Here is a 19,977-nt window from a genome sequence, read left to right on the forward strand (position 1 = left end):
TTTGGTTGAGGAAGTTTGGTTCCGGAGGAAGAAGAGGAACTGCACATGATCCTCAGCCGAGCACCTCATCTTCATGGAGGAAGCAGGACGACGCACCACTGCTCTTTACTGATGTCACTCATTCACTGATGATGACAACTTCATGAATTCTCAAGAATACAGAAGGATCTTGAGTAAAGTGGAATCCTTGGAAGTATGTCCATCTTCTGATTTCATAAGCATCAGAAATCCCCACAATCAAGCACTAACTGAAAGTGAAGCAGTTAAGACTCGGCTCAACTGAACTTTGCAGCTTTGTGCCCAATGTAAGTTGAGGGAATGAACACAACAATATGGTACCATTCCAACATGGCTAAACATGTATGCAAAAGGTAATAAAAGCGGTAACATTTTATAATACAGCCCTACCTGTATGTTTTAAAAGTGTAACTCAGCCCCGAAATTACACTCTAAAATGTGGGCTGTATTATAAAGTGTTAACATAAATGCTGATGAAAAGAATATGCTACAATTTTCATGTATGCAGCAAAAATAACTCATTCTACTTCACTCAAAACAAGGAAAAGGACATCAGCCACATGGTTCATTTGGATTTATTTGTCATTTGCCAGACACAAGCAAAACTGTACTGTTTCATTTCAAAAGATTGCTAATAAACATTAAGCAGGAATCATGTTCATGCCAGCAATAAAACATTGTTCACTGTTTAAATCACATAAAAAACTCCCAGAGGCAGCATTAAAAGGCAAATAGAAAACAAATGGACATAAAGAAAAACATAGAAACAAATAATACACTTATACACATCATACCAATCCTAAAAGAGTAATATTTACAATATTTACAATATTTACGGTGACATATTAAAAAGTAAATGTCTAAAAACAATAAGGACATATATGAAGAAGCAGATGGCTAAAAGCAAGTGCAATGATCTTGTACTATTGATTGTAGTGAGTTTTTGAAAGAGGAGAGCGGAGTGAGTGAGTTAGGTTTTAAGGTCCGTTGCAGATGATTCCAGCACATATATACAGCAAAGGCCAGGAATGATCTTATTAACTATTGATTAGCATATGGGCTGTATGTAAATATCAATAGGTATGAGGAGATTGATGCAGCTACTGGAACGCAGACTGCGATTTGTGTTGTGGATATTAAGAAGTGAGGGAGTTTTACATATGAGAGTTTTGTAAATGAATAAAAACCAGTGAGTTTGTCTGCGATTAGCCCTCAGTCCCATTGAGAGGAAACATTGTGATAAATCTATGTCATTTATGGGCTTTTCCAAATGTTTTGGAAATAAAGAATTCACAGTGTTTACATGTGTTTTTCAGTATGTACAAAATGTTATTATCATAGAAATGTTTTTATACAGATCATATCGACATTGGTAAATATCGGTTATCGGCCATACCAGCAATGTTAATATCGGTTATCGGTATTGGCCAAATTTTTCACATCAGTGCATCCCTAGTCTTAACAATCTTAAAACTTGATTTTAGCATTTCCCCCCACCCATATATAGAGTATATAATTTCCACGATAACTGAGCCTCCGTCCCCCCAAGATTTCCCCCCATTCTTCTTAAAAAAAAATTACATGTCATTTTTAGTCATTTTTTGCAAGTCCAAGTCAAGCCTCAAGTCTTTGAGTGCTATCGCCCGAGTGCCAACCTGCACCCTCCGTGTTGGTGGGGAGGGAGGAGAACCTTTTTAAAAACGGGTGTGGTTTTGTCCTAACTGAAAGTCAATGATTAAACCAATCACTTCAGTTTAATCATATACTTTTGATAAGGTGTTTTGGTGTTCTCACGTTGATGGGATGGGGCCAAAGATACAAGCTAAGCCTGAGACTATCAGTCAATGAAACCTCGTTAGGACGGAATATTTTGGTGTGTGTGTGATAACTTCCCCAACCGCTTAGGATATTTTGGTATCTGTGAGACAACTTATCCAAACTTTGACAAGCAAACAAATCTCACATCAGCCTCAGAAATACAAGCCCTCATAGAGAGCCGCAGGGATGACGTATTTTTGTAGGCAGAATGCGGAAGTCCCGAACTTCCTGGTTCAACACTGTTTCTGTCTATGGGATTTTTGAATGGGTTTTTGGCGCGATGCTTCAAATAAGGTCTCTGGGCAACGCAAGTTTAATCAAACGCGAACCAAGGTTCAGCGGGATAATCTTCACACATGAGGACCACTTTCATGAGTTTTGAAGCGTAAATGCGAGCCCTAGAGGTAAAAAGCTCGTGCTAAGCTAATCCAGAACTACACACTGTCGCATAGGCTTCCACGTCACGTCAGCACTCAACCTGGACTTTTGTTGATGTGTGCACTGATTACCTCGGGCTGAACGGGGCTGAACCAGGTGAGGGAAAGAGAATTTCCGTGTTCGTCCTTTGAGTGATGACGTTATTGACGTATATATCCCCATCGACTCAACAGTGTAGTCCCATTTAGCCGTTTGCTAGCTAGCCGCCCTTTTAACGGCACATAAAAGCTTCAAAACTCATAAAAGTGGTCTTCATGTGTGAAGATGATGTTACTACCATCTGGTTCGCGTTTGATTAAGCCAGCGTTGCCCAGAGAGCTTATTAGAAGCATCGCGCCAAAAACCCATTCAAAACTCCCATAGGCGAAAACTGTGTTGAACCAGGGCTGTTAGCATCGATGATTTCCGGACTCGTTACTGCGGCTCTCTATTCAGTTGATCCGCAAGGAAGGAGTGAAACTAAAACCCCTGTCAGGCTGAGATAGTGAAGAGAAGGATTCAGTTGCTTCTGAGGTCGGATAAATGTGCTGCCAAAGGCTACATAAACACACAGATTAGAGGAAGTGTCAAGAGAACATCATGTACAGTCAGTGCACTTTCTCTGTGGTTTGCATAGGAGGGGGAACTGAAATTTGTCTGAAAGGTCTCATGGTGAGATCACCCTCCACACGTCAGCTGCTACATTCTTACCTAATAAACAGTGTAATAGAAATATGTCTATTAAGCTGGAAATGACCGACCGGTCTTCTAAGTCTGTGCCCAAATTCTAAATTCAAAAGACTAAAGGATAATGTTCAGCAAATCATGGCGAGTCGCAGGACAACTGGAACGTGGAGACCTTATTCGCTAACCCTGGACGGCACCATATTGTTGACATACCGTCCTGCGTGCACACAGCGCTGCAGCTGACAACTCGTAACAGCCTTATTGTCGTTTCTGTTCCATTACAAAATAGCGATGGTAATGACAGCAATAAAAAACACACAGTTGTTGTTTGTATGCTGCCGTTAATGCCTGTAATAAATAAACAAAAGAACGAGGTGAACAGACTTTGCTGTGAGGAGCTGTCAGAAAGTTCCACCTGTCTCTCCTAACTATCCACACACATCTCCTGTGTGTTGACGTATCCTCAGTCTCGCTCCCTTCACGTCTGTGGATGGTAGAGATAGAAACAAACCACGGGGACTTTATTGCTGTCATTACTACAGCCATGCCTAATGCAGGTCACCATCCGAACACAATTGGAACGATGCAGGTAACGCTAACAGCGGCTAGCTTCCTATAAACGCTGCTCCACATAGGCTGTCACTTGAGAGCTGCAGCGCTATGTCGACAATATGGCGGCGGTGGGCGTGCCAGTACGTGAGTGACGTCAATCGAATAAGGTCTATTGACTCCTTTCCCTGGAAGGAAGTGCTCGTGATGAGACATGAGCTGTCTGTGACTTTCCTGATGATCACAGCAAACGCTGACACAACAAGATCAGGCAAGAGGGCAGGTCACTTCCAAGAGCTACAGTAAAGTTGTGTCTGCAATCATATGACTAACCTTAAATTAAAGATGAGATGTTTTTCCTTGCAATAATACAAACAAAACTAGTGTATTGGTGGTCCATTAGGCTCCCAGACTTGCTGTTAAATTCAGTGTTAGGCGACAGTGTTGTGCACATATCGATCTGGAGTTGAGACCAGTGCTCTAGTGGTCCCTGGAGAAGTGGGACTACTCTTAATTTACCCCCCCCCCCGTAACGCAACGCTTCCTGGTGGAATCTGCCGGTAGGAGTGGGTATACACAAAGCCGGGTGAAAAATAAGTGGGTATACCTGCGTACACCCTGCACTACACCACTGCTGGATTCAACTGGCAGACAGGTTGTCGGTTCCATTCGAAAAAATCCTGGCTTTCACAGCGTTTACGTATTGAGCTTTATGTGTAACAAGAATTAATGGCTGTTAATCTTATAAATCACAGTGACCCAGATAATATTCTGCTAAAATACACGCTACAGCTTTGGACGGTGGTCAAATCATTTGATAATGATATCATGATAACTATGATATAATTTCAAATGATATAGTTATGACTGTTTCACTCTGTTTCTGTGAAGGAGAGAGAGGGAGAGAGAGAGAGAGAGAGAGAGAGAGAGAGAGAGAGAGAGAGATATTTTAGAGTTGGTTTTAAATTTAGGTTTGATATTTTATCGTAAGCAGTGAGGTATGGTATAATGAACTCTGGCCTTACCTCCTATGATGCATGGCGCCTTCTCTTCATGACGACCTGGAAAGAAAGTTTTCATTGTCAAAGCCTGTAAGAAACCTCGCGGTAGACAGATAAAGATCAAACTAATCTCTTCACGAAGCCACTTCACACACAATATGAGCAACAATATTGTTGACAAAAATGTGTTATTGTAAGTCGCTTTGGATAAAAGCGTCTGCCAAATGACGTAATGTAACGTAATGTAATGTAATAAAACAATAGAGGCGTACCTTCCTCGAGCTCGGCGACTTCGTGATGCGGATGACTTTGGTGACCGCCACCTGAAATGAAATAAAACAGTTGCATGTTTTACTGGGAGAAACTTTTGTGTTGTAGATTCTTGTTCATTAATGGGAAAATACTAGTTGAATACATTTTGACTTGTTTATAAAACCACAAGTATGTATTATTTACCCCAACATAAGGCTGTCCATTTTTGAGAGTCGGCCATACATTTTAATATTTCAAATTAGTTTCTATTTGTCCAGTCAACACTCCACTGTATTCTAACCAAATGGAAAGTATCATAAACACATGATGACACATGATGATACCCAGTTAGGGCAGACACGCAAAGAGAAGGCAATGAAATCCTTAAACGTGTTTGAAGTACTGTACATGCTTTAACAAGCTTTGGACAGAACAGAAACTCGTTAAATGTGAGAGTGTTCGTGGCTGCCAGTTTCACAAGCCCAGCATGCACTTGTTGTTTCAGGCTATTGATGATCATTTCAAGTCTTTTAATGAATAAAGAACTGACTTAAAAATATTCAATAACATGCAGGAATGTCAATACTACATTCCAGCAAAACATGAACACTTTAGTTAACTAACCCCCATTTCTACAGAAGCATTAACCAAACATCACTAATAAAACTGCAGGTTTGAAAGAGTTAAGGTCCTTACACACCGGGAGCGTTATTTTCGTGCGATTAATTTGCACGTCAATAATATTTCTCGAACCTATATCAGTCAATTCAACCGTGCATACCAACAGCGAAGTTTCGCTGAGCGTTATTGCGGTGTTTATTTTTTCGGATCACGGTCGATTTTTCGGAAATTCGCGTCCGTCCGACCGACATGTACACATCTGTTGCTGTGATCGACAGGTGGGTAAAAATTCGCATCGCAATTTCGTGCTGTATATTCGCATCGCTCTTGGTGTGTAACAGCCTTTAGTCACTGTTTTATGCAGCTTCAAATATTAAGAGGTGCTGCAGACAACCTTTGATTTAAGAAAATTATAGAAAATAACAGATATCAGATTACACACTTACTTAGGATGATGGACGTTTACATTGCTCCATCAATCTTAGTACCCGTTTGTAGATTATTATTTTTTTCATTCAGATTCACAGTGTTTGAGTTACATGCAGGCTAATAACAAAGAATGTACTTCCTCTTGACCTGAATAAAACCGGTTTTTCGTCTAGAACTCGATCTGAACTCAGCATAGTGATTCCCCTGGAGGCTGGTTTTTCTTTTCCTTTACAAAACACCAAGGAGATCAACAACACCCAAAAGTACTGTATGCCATAAGTCACTGTTGAGCAACACAGACACTGTGAATCCCTATGAGAGCCTGACAGTGATTTTTCATTAGAGAAACTGGGGATCAGATAAACAGCTACAGATGGCATCATGTTATGAAATGCCTTCATACTTACTTTGACGACGTCTTCTAAAAAACAGCACCAACAGGAGTCCCACGATCAACGAGCCGATGACCACCACAGGAGCCACGATCTTGGATGCATCTTGTGAGACTGACTTGTCTCTTTGTTCTAAACAAATCATAAATAAAACAGAATAAGCGTTACATGACATAATTCATTTCTTCCAAGTAAAAGCATAAAATATGAAGTCTAATTGCAGAACAGCAGGTCAAGTCAGAACAAATCAAGATATGGTTTTAACAAGATAAAAACTAAGAGCATCATGAGTTTGATTTCTAGAAGTAATTTCAACTTCAATCAAATTAATCATTCCAATTCCATTCCAACCACTCTCATCTGCTAGAACAAATCTCATCACTTTCATTCGTTCATTTACACAAACATAAGATGTTTTGTCAAGACTTTAGAAACATTTTCAAGTCATCCAAGTGCAAATCAAAGTGAGGTCCCAAGTCACCGAAACCCAAGTCAAGTCGAGCCTCAAGTCTTCTCTTCCTGCATCAAGTCAAGTCAAGCAATTAAACCTGTGACTTGAGTCCAAGTCATGTGACTCAACTGAAGTCCCCATCTCTGGTACGTATTAACATGAGAGGTATGTGTAGTGGTGGGGGGTGTCTTTTCTAACATACGTTGGACCATCTACATTCACTTTCCCTTGTTGCTCTCAGAAGTGTCTGAGCAGTTGGCACAGCCAGCAGCAGTGGGCAAAACCCTTCTCCTGGAGCCAAGGGTAAACGAGATGATCAGGAACAAATTAAGTCCTCCCATTGGCAGGCAGCACTGAGACTGAAAACCTGTTCCAACAGATCCTGATAGGTACATGTAGCTGCACTACAGATACTAATGTACTGATCTTCTCCTTCACTGATCATAATCTACCACATGAGAGCTTTGAGAAAGGAGATAGGCAGGTGAGATTGAGTTGCTGACCATTAGGGCATGTCCACATGACATGAAAATCTCATTGATCTTGCTTATTATTATTATTATTATTGGTATTATTTGTGTGTGTGTGTGTGTGTGTGTGTGTGCGCGCGCGCGCGTGTGTGTGTGTGTGTGTGTGTGTGTGTGTGTGTGTGTGTGTGTGCGTGCGCGTGCGTGCGTGTGTGGAAGATCTAATTTCCAATTTGGAAGCAGCCTGGCTACAGCATTGAGTTGTGTATCAAAGCAGCTTAGACTGTCAGACAATGGTGTTTTCTTTGGCCATGCGGTGGGCCAACTAAGTTATCTCCAGTGCATTCACTTATGTCTGGCTCCTGCGTTTCGCGTGACAACCGAGTACCTGAAAACAAATGCTTTCACTTTTCTTCCTGCAAAGTCTCAAGTGTGGCGCTCAGCAACATGTACCTTCAGTAATTGGAGTGAATGGGACGTCAAACGTGACCTCCCCCTCTTGGCTTCCACTGGCGTTGTGCACGGAGCAGGTGTACTTGTCAAAAACAGAGCCTGGTGAGAGACGCAGCTTCCTGGAGAGTTTATACAGACCATCTTCTGTCTCTGTCACCTCCAGCTCATCAGAGCTGCGTGTCCAGTCCTTCCAGCTGAGGCTTCCACCTTTAGGGAAACCGCCGTGGGATTCACAGAAAAGCGTCACGGCTGTGTCTGGAGGAATATTCTGGGCAGGTTCAGAGCGCACAGTGGGCGTGCTGTATTTGGCTGTGAAGAGAAAAGGAAGAGTAAACATGGTCATAAAGTCGAACATTGCACCCAGACTCTGGCTCGATGACACCGTCACACTGTGTTATGAAGCAATTTGATAATAAAATGAAAATCTCTGACTAATGTGGAGACTCAGCAAGTGATTCACATTCATTTTCTGGCAAACAGGCTGAATGAAAAGAAGGAAATGATTGCTCCGGCCGTGTCTGTACGTCATAGTGAAACGAAACAGAAAGTCAACGGTGAGCTAGCTAGCTGGCAAGTCTATAAGGGGAATACCGGGCTGAAAAATACCCTAATCTCTAGACCAGAGGTTTTCAAAGTGGGAGGCTCCAAGCAGTTTCAGGGGAGGCTCAGTGAATGGAAGTGAAAAAAAAATTACATTAATATTACTACATTACATTAGTTATTAAAAGGAGATCTTATACAATAGCCTAAACGTGTGTGATTTGGTTAAAGAGATGGTTCAGAGAATACAGTAGTTTTTGGGAACTTGACAGTTTCCCCCACTTTCCCAGAGTCGGAAGTGAACAAATAAATGCCTCCAGCCCTTTTGATGTATTTGGTGTAGTCTGAAGTCTGAAGTATGTCAAACAGCAATATCAGGTTATCTTGGCTCAATTGTTGAGTGTCTATGGGATTAAATATAATCATGCTCCCAGAGGCATCCGGGAATTTTAGTGAGGGAGGCGCCTTTTTCCAAGCTTTGTCTAGGGAGGAGGCCCACAGTCTCAGACTTTGTAAACCCCTGCTCTAGACAATCATCCTGCTTTTCATACTGACCATTTAACGTTGGCCTACATTTTACTCTTTTAATCTTACTCTTTTACTTTTTTCTTCAAGTCTTTACATTTTTTCTTTACATTTTACTCTTTTAATCTCTTTTCACATTGTGACAGGCTGTGGTTTGGCTCTCACCTGTGACACTGAGGCTGGTGGAGGCGGTGGCATCGCCGCTGTCGGTCATCACGTTGCACTTATAGCTTCCACGGTCGGTTATCTTAGTTTCGGTGATGAGCAGGGACACATTCATGCTGTTGTTATCCCAGAAAGTCTCAGCAAACTCAAAGCGTGCCTCATTTTCTATGGCTCCTTTGCTGTTCTTGCCATAACTTGCCAAGGGAGGAAGTTTGGGATCAACTCCAGCTTTCTTCCAAACGACCCTTACGATCTTGGCGTCTGCTGCCTCCTGTGCTAGATTGACCGAACAGTTCAGCATCGACTGCTGGCCATACTGTCCATAGTTGTCAGACTTGCACTCCACACTTATAAAGGCTGCAGATGGAGAAAAAGGAGATTAGATCAGTGGTCTAGCAGCAGCACGTCACATGTTAGATTCTCATCTGCAGATTACGGCAAAACTTACATGAAGCGTTTCCGGCGTTGAAGCCGAGGACAGCCAGAAACAACAGGCGGGTACCGACTGAGGCCATGTTCTCTGTTCTGCAACAAACCATCACACAGACAATTCTTAAGTTCAATGTCCACCAGATGTGGTAGAGCTCTGTAGGGCTGCCAGTCCAGAGAGACAGACTAAACATTGACAAACTCCTTGCTTGTCAGACGTGAGCGGATCCAGCAGAAATAGACCAGATGTTGAAAAAGAACAGAGCAGACATCGGAACACCGATTTACACATGGGCGCAGGGTGGGAATTAAGCCCCTCCCTCTGGCCGTGATGCCCTGAGATGCCTACGCCCACCTTGGCAGTGCCCTGCTAGCAGCCTGCATTTAATGTCAGTTGCTTTAAAAGCATCAGTGGTGTCAGTTTAATGTGTATATGAATTTATGAATTAATTAAATAATAATGAATTCATATAATAACAATTCAATAATAAATAAATAATAAATAATAAGTAATAATTAATTAATTATGAATTATGAATTGAATATGAGTTTAATGTGTATATTTAATGTGTATAAAAGTGTATAAAACCCATGACCAAAATAGTCATTGTGTTACTTACGAATGGAATTATAGTCGAAAATAAATGACCCCGCTTTTGGCTGGGGACCCCCTGGAACCCCCTCAAGGACTCCTGGGGGTCCCCGGACCCCCATTCGAGAACCACTGGTTTAATGTAACCTGCCCTATGCAAAGGATGTGTCATTGGCCTACCCATTTTAACACACATTTCAGCATTTCAGAAAAATCGCTCTTCACGATGTCACGATGGCCTTTGTGCCCAGGCATGTGGCCTTGTGCCCTACAAAAAATATGCCACGCCGAAGGCCAAATGTTGTTTTCAACTCAGTACAATCGTCACCATCCCACACACACAGATCCTGATTGTGCCCACACACACACACACACACATGCACGCACACACACACACACACACACACACACACACACACACACACACACACACACACACACATGCACGCACACACACACATCTTCCAACTGGCATTCTTTAACATGTACAAGCTTGACGGTGACAGATAGATAGGGTGCCAAAGGAAACGTCTAGTCTTTTTCCACGCGTCACTATTTCCCACAACAGCTATATTATATCAGTAGAGTTCAGTTCAGTTTATTATTTTTCACAGATTACATCATTATTTAACAAAAAGATAAGCTAGTAAGCCTATGATTAATAACCCATGTAAAAGACAGACATCACAAGAAAACACAGACATATCCCATTACAAATACATCCCAAAACAAAACAAAACGACAAAAGACAACAAAGTTGGGGGGGGTGTTAATGTGAAGGTCATCAATTTTTGTCTTGGATATTCCCCACACACACACACACACACACACACACACACACACACACACACACACACACACACATCACTACTGCTTGGTAGGTTATTTTCCACACACACATCCTCTCTTTATACACGCAACTTTTCATTTAACTTGAAACATAAAAGGGTTTCTGGAGCTTTCCACTCTACTGCCGTACTTCCTCTTTGGAGTATATTGCTCAGATCCTGGGGCAAGTAATTTATTAGTGGCTGCTGGCTGCCATATTTTCATAAAGTTGTTTTCATTATCTTTAATTCTGGCACTGAGTCTCTCCATACAGTAGGAAGTACTCTCAAGATTTCTCTGTACCACTGCGTTTAGTGCGTTACAGATGGGTTTTTTCTTGGATCCAATTTAATAGTATACATCTTCTTGCCAGGAAGAGAAGTTTGTTTAATAACTTAGATCTTTGCGGATCAAAAACTGCCCTGGATCTAAGCAAATATCACATTCTAGAATTGGGACTCCGAATCTAATTCTGACCAATTCAAAGGGCATTAAAATATCCTCTTCATCAAACAAGTCTCCTATCACTTTAATGCCTCTGTCATACCAATATTGAAAAGTAACATTTTTAACTCCTGGAAGGAAGCACCTGTTGTTTCTAAGTGGAATCAGATATAAGGGAGTATTCTTTCCTCCAGTATGGTTTGCAATATCCCTCCACACCTTGATGGAGTTACGGAGTATTGGACTGTATACTATGTCAGATTTGGGTTTCTTAATACAAGTGAGCTCTCCTAAAAGTACATATGGAGCACATTCCCACGCCTCAAAGGGCTCTGCTCCCCCCTTAAGGTAGCGGTGAACCCATTCATGAATGATTTGACTGTGACAGGCCCAGTTATAATATAAAAGAATGGGAAATGCCACGCCTCCTCTATCATTTGGCAGCTGTAATATCTTCATACTTAATCTGGATTTTTCCCCACCTCAAATTACCTCAAATGTCCTAAGCAAAGCCTTAGATGTATTATTTTTTACCTGCTTTTCAAGTTCTCCTACTGTAGTTGTTTTTCTAAATCCAATTGGTTGTTTAAGGCCTCTTTCTTCCTGGCTGTACAGTAAGAAATCATAGCTCCCCTTGAGTAAGCTTTAAGCTATCCAGAGTATTGATGCATTTGTATCCGTATTATCATTCATTTCTAAGAAGATTTGAATTTGTTCTTCTAGATAGGCTACAACAGAGGGGGTGCTCAATATTGAAGTATTCAGACGCCAATGACGTGAGGGTGGCTGTACGAATGGTGGGCTAACTGACATACTTATGTCAGCGTGATCACAAAGCAATCTAGTGGCTATAGGACATGACTCTACCCTATCTAGCACCTGCCTTGAAGTATAGAAATAATCTATTCGGGTGAAGCTTTGATGAGGATTGGAGAAAAAGGTGTAATCCCTTTCTGTGGGATGAAGAACTCTCCAAGTATCAAATACATCTAGGTCTGAGCATACCTCCATCATGGCCCTCGTCATTTTAGAGGGAGCAGTCCTGTTCGAAGGATTACGGTCTACCTCAGGATTCACAATACAGTTGAAGTCACCTGCTAGTATAGTATAAGGAGATGGTAGAGAAGAGACATCAGCTAACAATTTTGAATAGAATTTGTTTGGAAATACATTCGGAGAATGTAATAACTTCCCCATACAAAACAGCAGTTATGAGAACATATCACCCATGTGGGTCTTTAATACATTTTTCTAACACGAATGTGTTTTTCAGTTGAAAGTTTTTCAACTGCTGACAGCTTTATGTGTGTCTTTGTAGGCCCTCACTGTGTGCAACTGTGCATGTTTGGCCCATTTTGTTAGAAACTAAGACAATTTACAGAAGTAGTGTTTATTACAGAAAGAGGACGTTTTATCATTGTGCACTTGTGATCAAGTTTCTTTTCTCAGTTCCTAAATACTGGACATTTTGGAGATACTGGGTTTTCACATAACAGAAGTGGTTATGTTGACTGAATGGCTAAACTCACAAGGGAAAAAAGGCTATTTTTGGCTCCAGCTGAGAACCATCTTTTCAGGCTCCGAACAAATAAATGTTAGGTCTGAGAACTCCAGAGACGAGGAGTGGGCGTTAGATTAAGTTGCAAGTTATTTGAAATAAAACATTTCCTCCCAAAAGGGCGTCAGTTTACAGCAAGACCACAGCATATACAAAAGCCAGCCCTTTTGTCTCTTGCACCTCCAGCACAAAAAGGACATTTCTGAGTGCATGGCATGAAGTTTTTCTGGGGTATAATATGTTCTATGCACAATGTTGAATTGTAAGAGTTTGTGTCTCCAGTTTCCTCAATGTCGCCCTGCCATTTTTCCTTAGTAGAAAGAGTATTGTCTGGAAAAGCCTCCATCAAACCTTTGTAAAGTCTAGATAATAATTTAGTTGATTTCTCTGATTGTATTAGTATTTTCTCTATTACAGAGGCCTTTGGTTCCTCCAGTGTTTGCTGAGTGGACTGAATAAAACTTCTCAACTGTAGAAACTTAAAGAATTGTGAGCTAGGCACATTATATCTTTCTTGGATCTGTGTAAATGTGAGAAGAGCGCCACTGTCATACAAGCAAGCCACAGTTAGGATGCCTTTATCAGCCCACTGTTTCGAAACATTATCACCAAGTACAGAAGGCAGAGCTGGATTCTTCCATATAGGAGTGTAGGGTGATAGAGGCTTATTCCAGTTCAGAAACTTATGAGCGCAGTTCCATATTCTCACAGAGTTGAGTACAATTGAGTTGCTAGTTATTTTTCGAAGATTTTTCATTTGACAATAAGCGGCATAGTTTAAGTCTAGAGGTGATACATCATTATTTTCTATTCTAGCCCATGCACCAGGGTTTTTAAACCACTGCTTTTCTACGAGACTACTGTGACATATTCATTTACTGATTTCCTCATCTTCATATACTGTTTTTTTTCTCCCATTTTTGAGATCCTTGAGATGTATGTATGTATGTAGTATGTGTATGCATGTGGATATACGTGTGTACAGTATGTGTATGTGTGTACATGTATGTATGTATATACTGTATATGCCCATATATCTGTAGTTGCAACCCTAGCATTGTTTGTCTACCGTGTCTGTTTAAGTTGCATTGTCTTGTTTGTCCTGTTTCGTTATCTTGTCCCACCTGCCTGAGGGTATCTTACATACATATAAAAAGCATACACATAGCACTGACTCTCACTCTGCGGTGAGTGGCTCTGGGGGAGGGCGTGGCCCCCACAGTAACCCAGTTCCACCTCTGTGGGAGTAAACACTTTCGCAAATACAGGGGAGGGTTGTGGGGTACCTTCCAATCGTGGAAGTTGGAAACTCTCATTAGTGTTTTGCTTGCACCTGTTTTTACCCTGCCTTTTTTACACAAAGTGGCCCCCGTGAAAAGGGTCTGTAAGGGTAAAATGACTAAGATGCTTTGTTGATCCATCAATAACGAGTCGCTCGTTAAAAATATAAACATTGGAGGATTTATTCCATGAAAAAGTTCATCTGTGCACAGAGTCTCTCCGACAGTCAAAACGCTTAAAGGCCGGCTTTACCGTGGGGAATATGAATATATATTAATTCTTAAAAAATCTTAAATTTCGAATCCGTTGAAATTTTTGAAATTGCTTGTTCACAGCCAGAGAAAAAAAAAAAAAAAAAAAAAAAAAAAAAAAAATTGGGCCAGGTGACGCGTTTCGCGTCGAAACGCGTCACCTGGCCCTTTTTTTTTTTTTTTTTCTCTGGCTGTGAACAAGCAATTTCAAAAATTTCAACGGATTCGAAATTTAAGATTTTTTTAGAATTAATATATATTCATATTCCCCACGGTAAAGCCGGCCTTTAAGTCAAGAGAGCCCCAAGCTCTCATCTGCACCTTCTCATAGAGTGATAGTAGGGTGCCCTCCCCACCCTGATCTCTGCTGTGAAATTCCATTAGCTCATAGAGCTTTGTCTGTTGTCTTGGGAATCCAACTCTCACCTAAACCCACAGTTGGTCAGGCTAACCTGGACATTATCTATTTCACTCCCTCACATGCCTGCCAACAGGCCTTTGAAGCACAGCAAGCAGAAATGATTCATCTTCTTAATGTTTTGGAACCACAGCATCTCTCAGATGGGGAAGGGCCACTCACCAACACTGAACACAGACAATAATGATCAACAATCAATCGATCAATACATTTCAATGTGGACAAGACCTTGATGGTTTTATTCTACAAATCTTTTCTTGAGTCTATTTTAACATGTTGTTTAATTCCTTGGTATGGGAACTTTACTGTGCAAAACAAAAAATGGTCTGTCCAATAAAGTAGCCAGTAAAATATTTGGCACGTAGCACGGGTCTTGTGCAAGGCACGGTAAATCTTGGCTAGCTCTGACCACCAACTTTGTCCCATGTGCAATAAATGTGCTTAATTTACACTTAAAATCTTAACTGCACTGCACATCAGCACATCAAGTTCAAGTTCAAGTTCAAGTTTATTAGTGTCCCAAAGGGTAAATTGAGTTGCAGCAGATAGACATACAGATAAGAACACAGACAAGAACAACACAAGTAGCATGTTAAACATGTTACATGCCTATAGTTAAAATAAATAAAAGGCTAAATAAAACATCAAGGACCTTGTTTGTGGCACACAATGACCGATAAATGTGCAAGGTAGCATTAAAGTGCAGAGCGATCGGTAAAGTGCACAGCGATCGGTAAAGTGCACAGCGATCAGTAAAGTGCACAGCGATCCGTAAAGTGCACAGCGATCCGTAAAGTGCACAGCGATCCGTAAGGTGCACAGCAATCCGTAAAGTGCACAGCGATCGGTAAAGTGCACAGCGATCGGTAAAGTGCACAGCGATCGGTAAAGTGCACAGCGATCCGTAAAGTGCACAGCGATCCGTAAAGTGCACAGCGATCAGTAAAGTGCACAGCGATCAGTAAAGTGCAGACACGCAGCGACCGGTAAAGTGAGGTAGTAGAATAAAGTGCACAAATGGCCAGTAAAGTGCACAAAGTAATGAAAGATAAATCAATAATAAAAAACAATAAAAGCAATAAAACAATAGAAACCATAAAATCAATAGAAACAATAAAACAATACAAACAGCGGCGGAGGCTGAAAGTAAAAAATCATAATAAAACACTAAAACATCATTGCCTTCCCTCAGCAGCGTTCAATGCTCGGATGCTCGGGACAATTATAATAGGCTGTAACTTCACGTTCTTTTCATTTTCACATTATGGTTCAGGTCTGTGACCGTCTGTCATTTCCACAACCCAATCTGGGAACCCAGAGTCTATTTTATTTGAAATTTTTCAAATAAAATAGACTCTGGGTTCCCAGATTGTTTCCTTTATTGATTTGATTTATTTATTATATCAGTCCGATGATCTGGCTTTCTGATAGGCTACTTTTTTGATGAACATATTCTTTTATTTTGGTTGCAATGGCCCGTGTCACATGTCCTCTTGTATGTTGCCCTACTTTAAATGGAATTTCTCCTCGAGGGACAATAAAGATCTGAACTCAACACCAACTGCTTTGTGTTAGTGGGAGTTGTTTGGTGTTAGTGGGAGTGTGTCTCACTATGCAGGGTTGGGGAGAATTTCTTTAAAAATGTAATCCAATACAATTGTAATCCAAGTATCACAATATTAAAGTAGTGTAAATGATTACTTTCTGTTACTTTTGGATTCTTTTTGAACATGTGCTCCTCAGGACATTAAAAAAGCAGCTGTTTCAGACCATAATAGCCTATGTGTTACACAGCAGGCTTTCAGCCAATCTATCTGCCCATTTCTCATAAGTGAAAAGTAACACAATGTCAGCTGGTGCAACTGGCTGCAGACTATTTCACAAACTGCAGTGAGACCGAGTTGGACCGGAGTGGTGTTGTATGAGGCGATTGTGTTGTATTGTGTGCACATTGTTCTTTATTCTAAAATGTATTTTACATGTGTAATAGAGTGTTGGAAATACTCCCAGCCCCTTTGCTGGGAACAATCTGTCTGTGTGCGTTTACTAACTTTCACTTCCAACTTCTGCTTTATAACAGCCAGCCCACACAGAAACAGACAAGGGTCAAAAATCACTTGCACCACTTGACACGTCTTAACCATCGACATAAATAAGGTCTTAACCTCCTCTGTTTTCAGGTAGTGTTGGAAATACTCCCAGCCCCTTTGCGGGGGGAGTTTGGCAAGCGAGACTATGTTGGAAACAATCTGGGAACCCAGAGTCTATTTTATTTGAAAATTTTCAAATAAAATAGACTCTGGGTTCCCAGATTGGGTTGTGGGAATGACAGACGGTCACAGACCTGAACCATAATGTGAAAATGAAAAGAACGTGAAGTTACAGCCTATTATAATTGTCCCGAGTTTAGAAATGGAAGACATAAAAGACACAAAACCATGTTATAAATATTTCAAGACGGTTGTCATGCCGAGTTTTGCACCCCCCGCCGAGAATCTCGGCATGCCACCGGTGTGAAAGCGGCTAAAAGTCACCTTTCTTCCTCCAAAGCGTGACCAGCAACTAAACTAATGATGTCTTCATGCGCTCTCGGAACTATCGCAATTACGAAGCAAGCGCACATTTATCACAAAACCTCTCCCAGCCCCCACGCCAAACCTAACCTCCCCCCATGCCATGCCTAAACCTAACCTCCCCCAGACCCTAACCCAAAACCTATCCTCTCCCACCCCCACGCCTAAACCTAAGGTCGGCATTGCGGGTGGTCGGCATAGCAGGTGGTCGGCATAGCGGTTGGACCCCACACGGGTGTGGTTGAATTAACTGCTTCTTCCTGTCTCTCATATAGTCATTGTTCAAATCCACTTTTCCAGCTTTTTTTTTTTTAGAAATGGGAGGAGGGGGGAAAGTCTACTATTCAGCCCATCATCGCATGTGGCTATGGAGGACACATTTCGTTGTAAGAGTCAGTGTGATCACAGTCATATAATATTCATAAACTCAACTAACATAACTCAAGAATATGACGATACAGCTCTGTGGCCGTGTGCGCCTTTGGTATTCGCATGTGTTTGGTCCGGCACATGGACGCAGAGAGAGAGACAAGACCATGCGTTGGATCCACGGCGAAATTGAACGAGTATATCGCCTATTTCTCACTCACATGCAGCTTATCTGCAAGAGAGCCGTTACATGAATGAGTTACAAGCGCAACTGCTTTGCAAGGGACAACGACCTGGGAGTTTCGGAGCTTACGAGGCACCCTAAAGGCGGCACAGATTGCCTGCCTGTGTGAAGAAACCAGGTGTTAAACACCGCATAACACCGGTATGCTATGCCGTGACAATTACAAAGGAGGACAACTGAACTGGTACTTACACACAGACATTACGCAGTCCTCCGCACAGACACAAAAAGACAAACATGATCATGCAAGGGACTTGGCAGCGCTGGTGACCTGGTGTAGGCTACTCAGAAGTAAAACAGTAGTCCTCCATTTCCCTCGACTATCACAGCAACATGCTTTTTCTTGTCGTTTCAACATCACACACAAAAATATGCCAATTAACGTTTCCCTGAATGCGCATAACCACAATTAATAATAATAAAAACAAAAACATTATGCCATTATATTAAGCAGTCCCCCCCCCCCCCACACACACAGGCACCTATGTTGCAACATAAGGCAATGGGTCTAAAGCAGAAACATGCTAGTGCCGAACTAAAACAACTGAATAAAGTAACATCCCACTGACCAGTTATGGACACGCTCCTCTCCCATGCAGCTCCACCCGTCTTTTGTTCCCAGCACGCGTCCGCCTGTCAGCCAGTAGTCAGTTGACCGAATACTTTCACTTTCGGAATAACTCAGCCTAACCGACATTAAGGCGGTTTGTTTGTGTAGGATATAGCTGCATTCGCCGGATGTAGATGAGACAGTTAGGTCTGTCCGTCTGTTATTTCCCCCCTCGCCTGCTGAAATTGAAAGTTCTTTTAAAACACACGCACACTCAAGATACCCGACTGTAATTGACACAAATAAATCTTGATGCGATATATCCTGGAAATTCCAAACTATGTCACATGGGTGTATTTGAGGTAATTTGCCTTACTGGGGATGTTTTCTACACAGTCACTAATCATAGCCTACTTGGTCAGATAATAATCACACTTTCCATGGTCAAAAATGTATTTTTAATGCTCATTTCCATTTGTGCCAATTCTGCAATTCAAATTCCTACAGTGACTTTACATCCAGCAAAAGTCAGACTGAGTACAGGGTGCAAACAGACATGTGTTGCACCTTAAAGCACCCGACTCCAATACATTGCTGACACCACATGGGCCGACATTTCGACAAGTACCGCTGGATACAACTGACAGACCTGTTGGTTCTCTTGCATGACAGCTGGCCGACACAGCATCAGACCCGTGACACAAACATGACAGAAGTGGGTAGAGTATGGATTCTGGTCTGGAAAACCTTAAGATACTAAATCGCATCAAATGTACAAAAGGACTTACATTATATTTCCAGTGAACAGGAACAAAGGCCATAGTAACAATGTATAAGGGAACAGAAAGAACAGAAATAGGCTGCTGAGCTGTCATAAGGTCACTTGTCAAATCGAGGCTGGGTTTGCCAGAAACTGGAGCGTCAAGACGGACGACATTCCACTGAGCTACAGTAAATGCAGTGAAAAGTATCTTAGTGCCACTGATAAGTTAACCGCTAAGATGCATTTTGGGAAACCCACCCCTGTTTGATGTTGTAGCCTAACACACAAAACAGGCACACTTTGCTTGAGAGTAAATTTGACCTATAAAAACACATGGCACTCAAAACCGGCACTGGGGTTACAACATTTTAAGGGCAATGGCAAAAAAAGAAGAAGTCTAATTCCAATTTGTTTCTTGACATGGGACCTAGAGTATTCATCTGAAGATACATGTTTGGGACCTAGAGTATTCATCTGAAGATACATGTTTGGGACCTAGAGTATTCATCTGAAGATACATGTTTGGGACCTAGAGTATTCATCTGAAGATACATGTTTGGGACCTAGAGTATTCATCTGAAGATACATGTTTGGGACCTAGAGTATTCATCTGAAGATACATGTTTGGGACCTAGAGTATTCATCTGAAGATACATGTTTGGGACCTAGAGTATTCATCTGAAGATACACGTTTGCATCCCTCAGAGTACAATGACCGCTCATTTATTTGGCTCCTATGTGGATAATAATACTGTAATCAGTAGAAAGAGTCCAACTTCATGCAACAACAATACATCATTTATCCCACACACAAAAGAAGAAGAAACGAAAAAAGAATTGAGTCCAGTGTAACCAGCTTTAAAGAAAAACAAAATGAAAGTCATTCACAGTA

At 41.4% G+C, this 19,977-nt stretch overlaps 1 protein-coding gene across 2 annotated transcripts; it reads right to left on the reverse strand.

Annotated features, from left to right (window-relative positions):
• Positions 1–575: 575 nt before the first annotated feature.
• On the reverse strand, positions 576–18,380 carry LOC310794128 (immunoglobulin superfamily member 11). Of its 2 annotated transcripts, none has more exons than XM_083656029.1 (8): positions 18,342–18,380; positions 9,234–9,310; positions 8,786–9,142; positions 7,556–7,864; positions 6,200–6,316; positions 4,763–4,813; positions 4,515–4,550; positions 576–4,372 (listed from the first exon to the last, which is right to left on the reverse strand). In XM_083656029.1, the coding sequence occupies exons 2-8, from the start codon at positions 9,298–9,300 to the stop codon at positions 4,362–4,364; spliced, it is 948 nt and encodes a 315-aa protein (XP_083512155.1). In that variant the 5' UTR covers positions 9,301–9,310; positions 18,342–18,380; the 3' UTR covers positions 576–4,361. The 2 variants fall into 2 exon arrangements, with proteins under 2 accessions (XP_083512155.1, XP_083512154.1); XM_083656028.1 differs by lacking the exon at positions 18,342–18,380 and adding an exon at positions 17,965–18,094.
• Between the last annotated feature and the right edge of the window lie 1,597 nt (positions 18,381–19,977).

Source organism: Poromitra crassiceps (genome assembly GCF_964638095.1).
Source record: "Poromitra crassiceps genome assembly, chromosome: 19".
In the NCBI taxonomy this organism is placed as follows: Eukaryota; Metazoa; Chordata; class Actinopteri; order Beryciformes; family Melamphaidae; genus Poromitra; species Poromitra crassiceps.

Bases quoted from the DNA above. Each gene is read 5' to 3' on its own strand.
- LOC310794128 (XM_083656028.1), bottom strand. From the start codon at position 18,017: ATGATCATGTTTGTCTTTTTGTGTCTGTGCGGAGGACTGCGTAATGTC. The intron at 9,143-9,233 runs GTAAGTTTTGCC...CTCCATCTGCAG, and splicing joins CAACGCCGGAAACGCTTCAT to CCTTTATAAGTGTGGAGTGC. The intron at 4,814-6,199 runs GTAAGTATGAAG...ATTTCATTTCAG, and splicing joins TTTTAGAAGACGTCGTCAAA to GTGGCGGTCACCAAAGTCAT.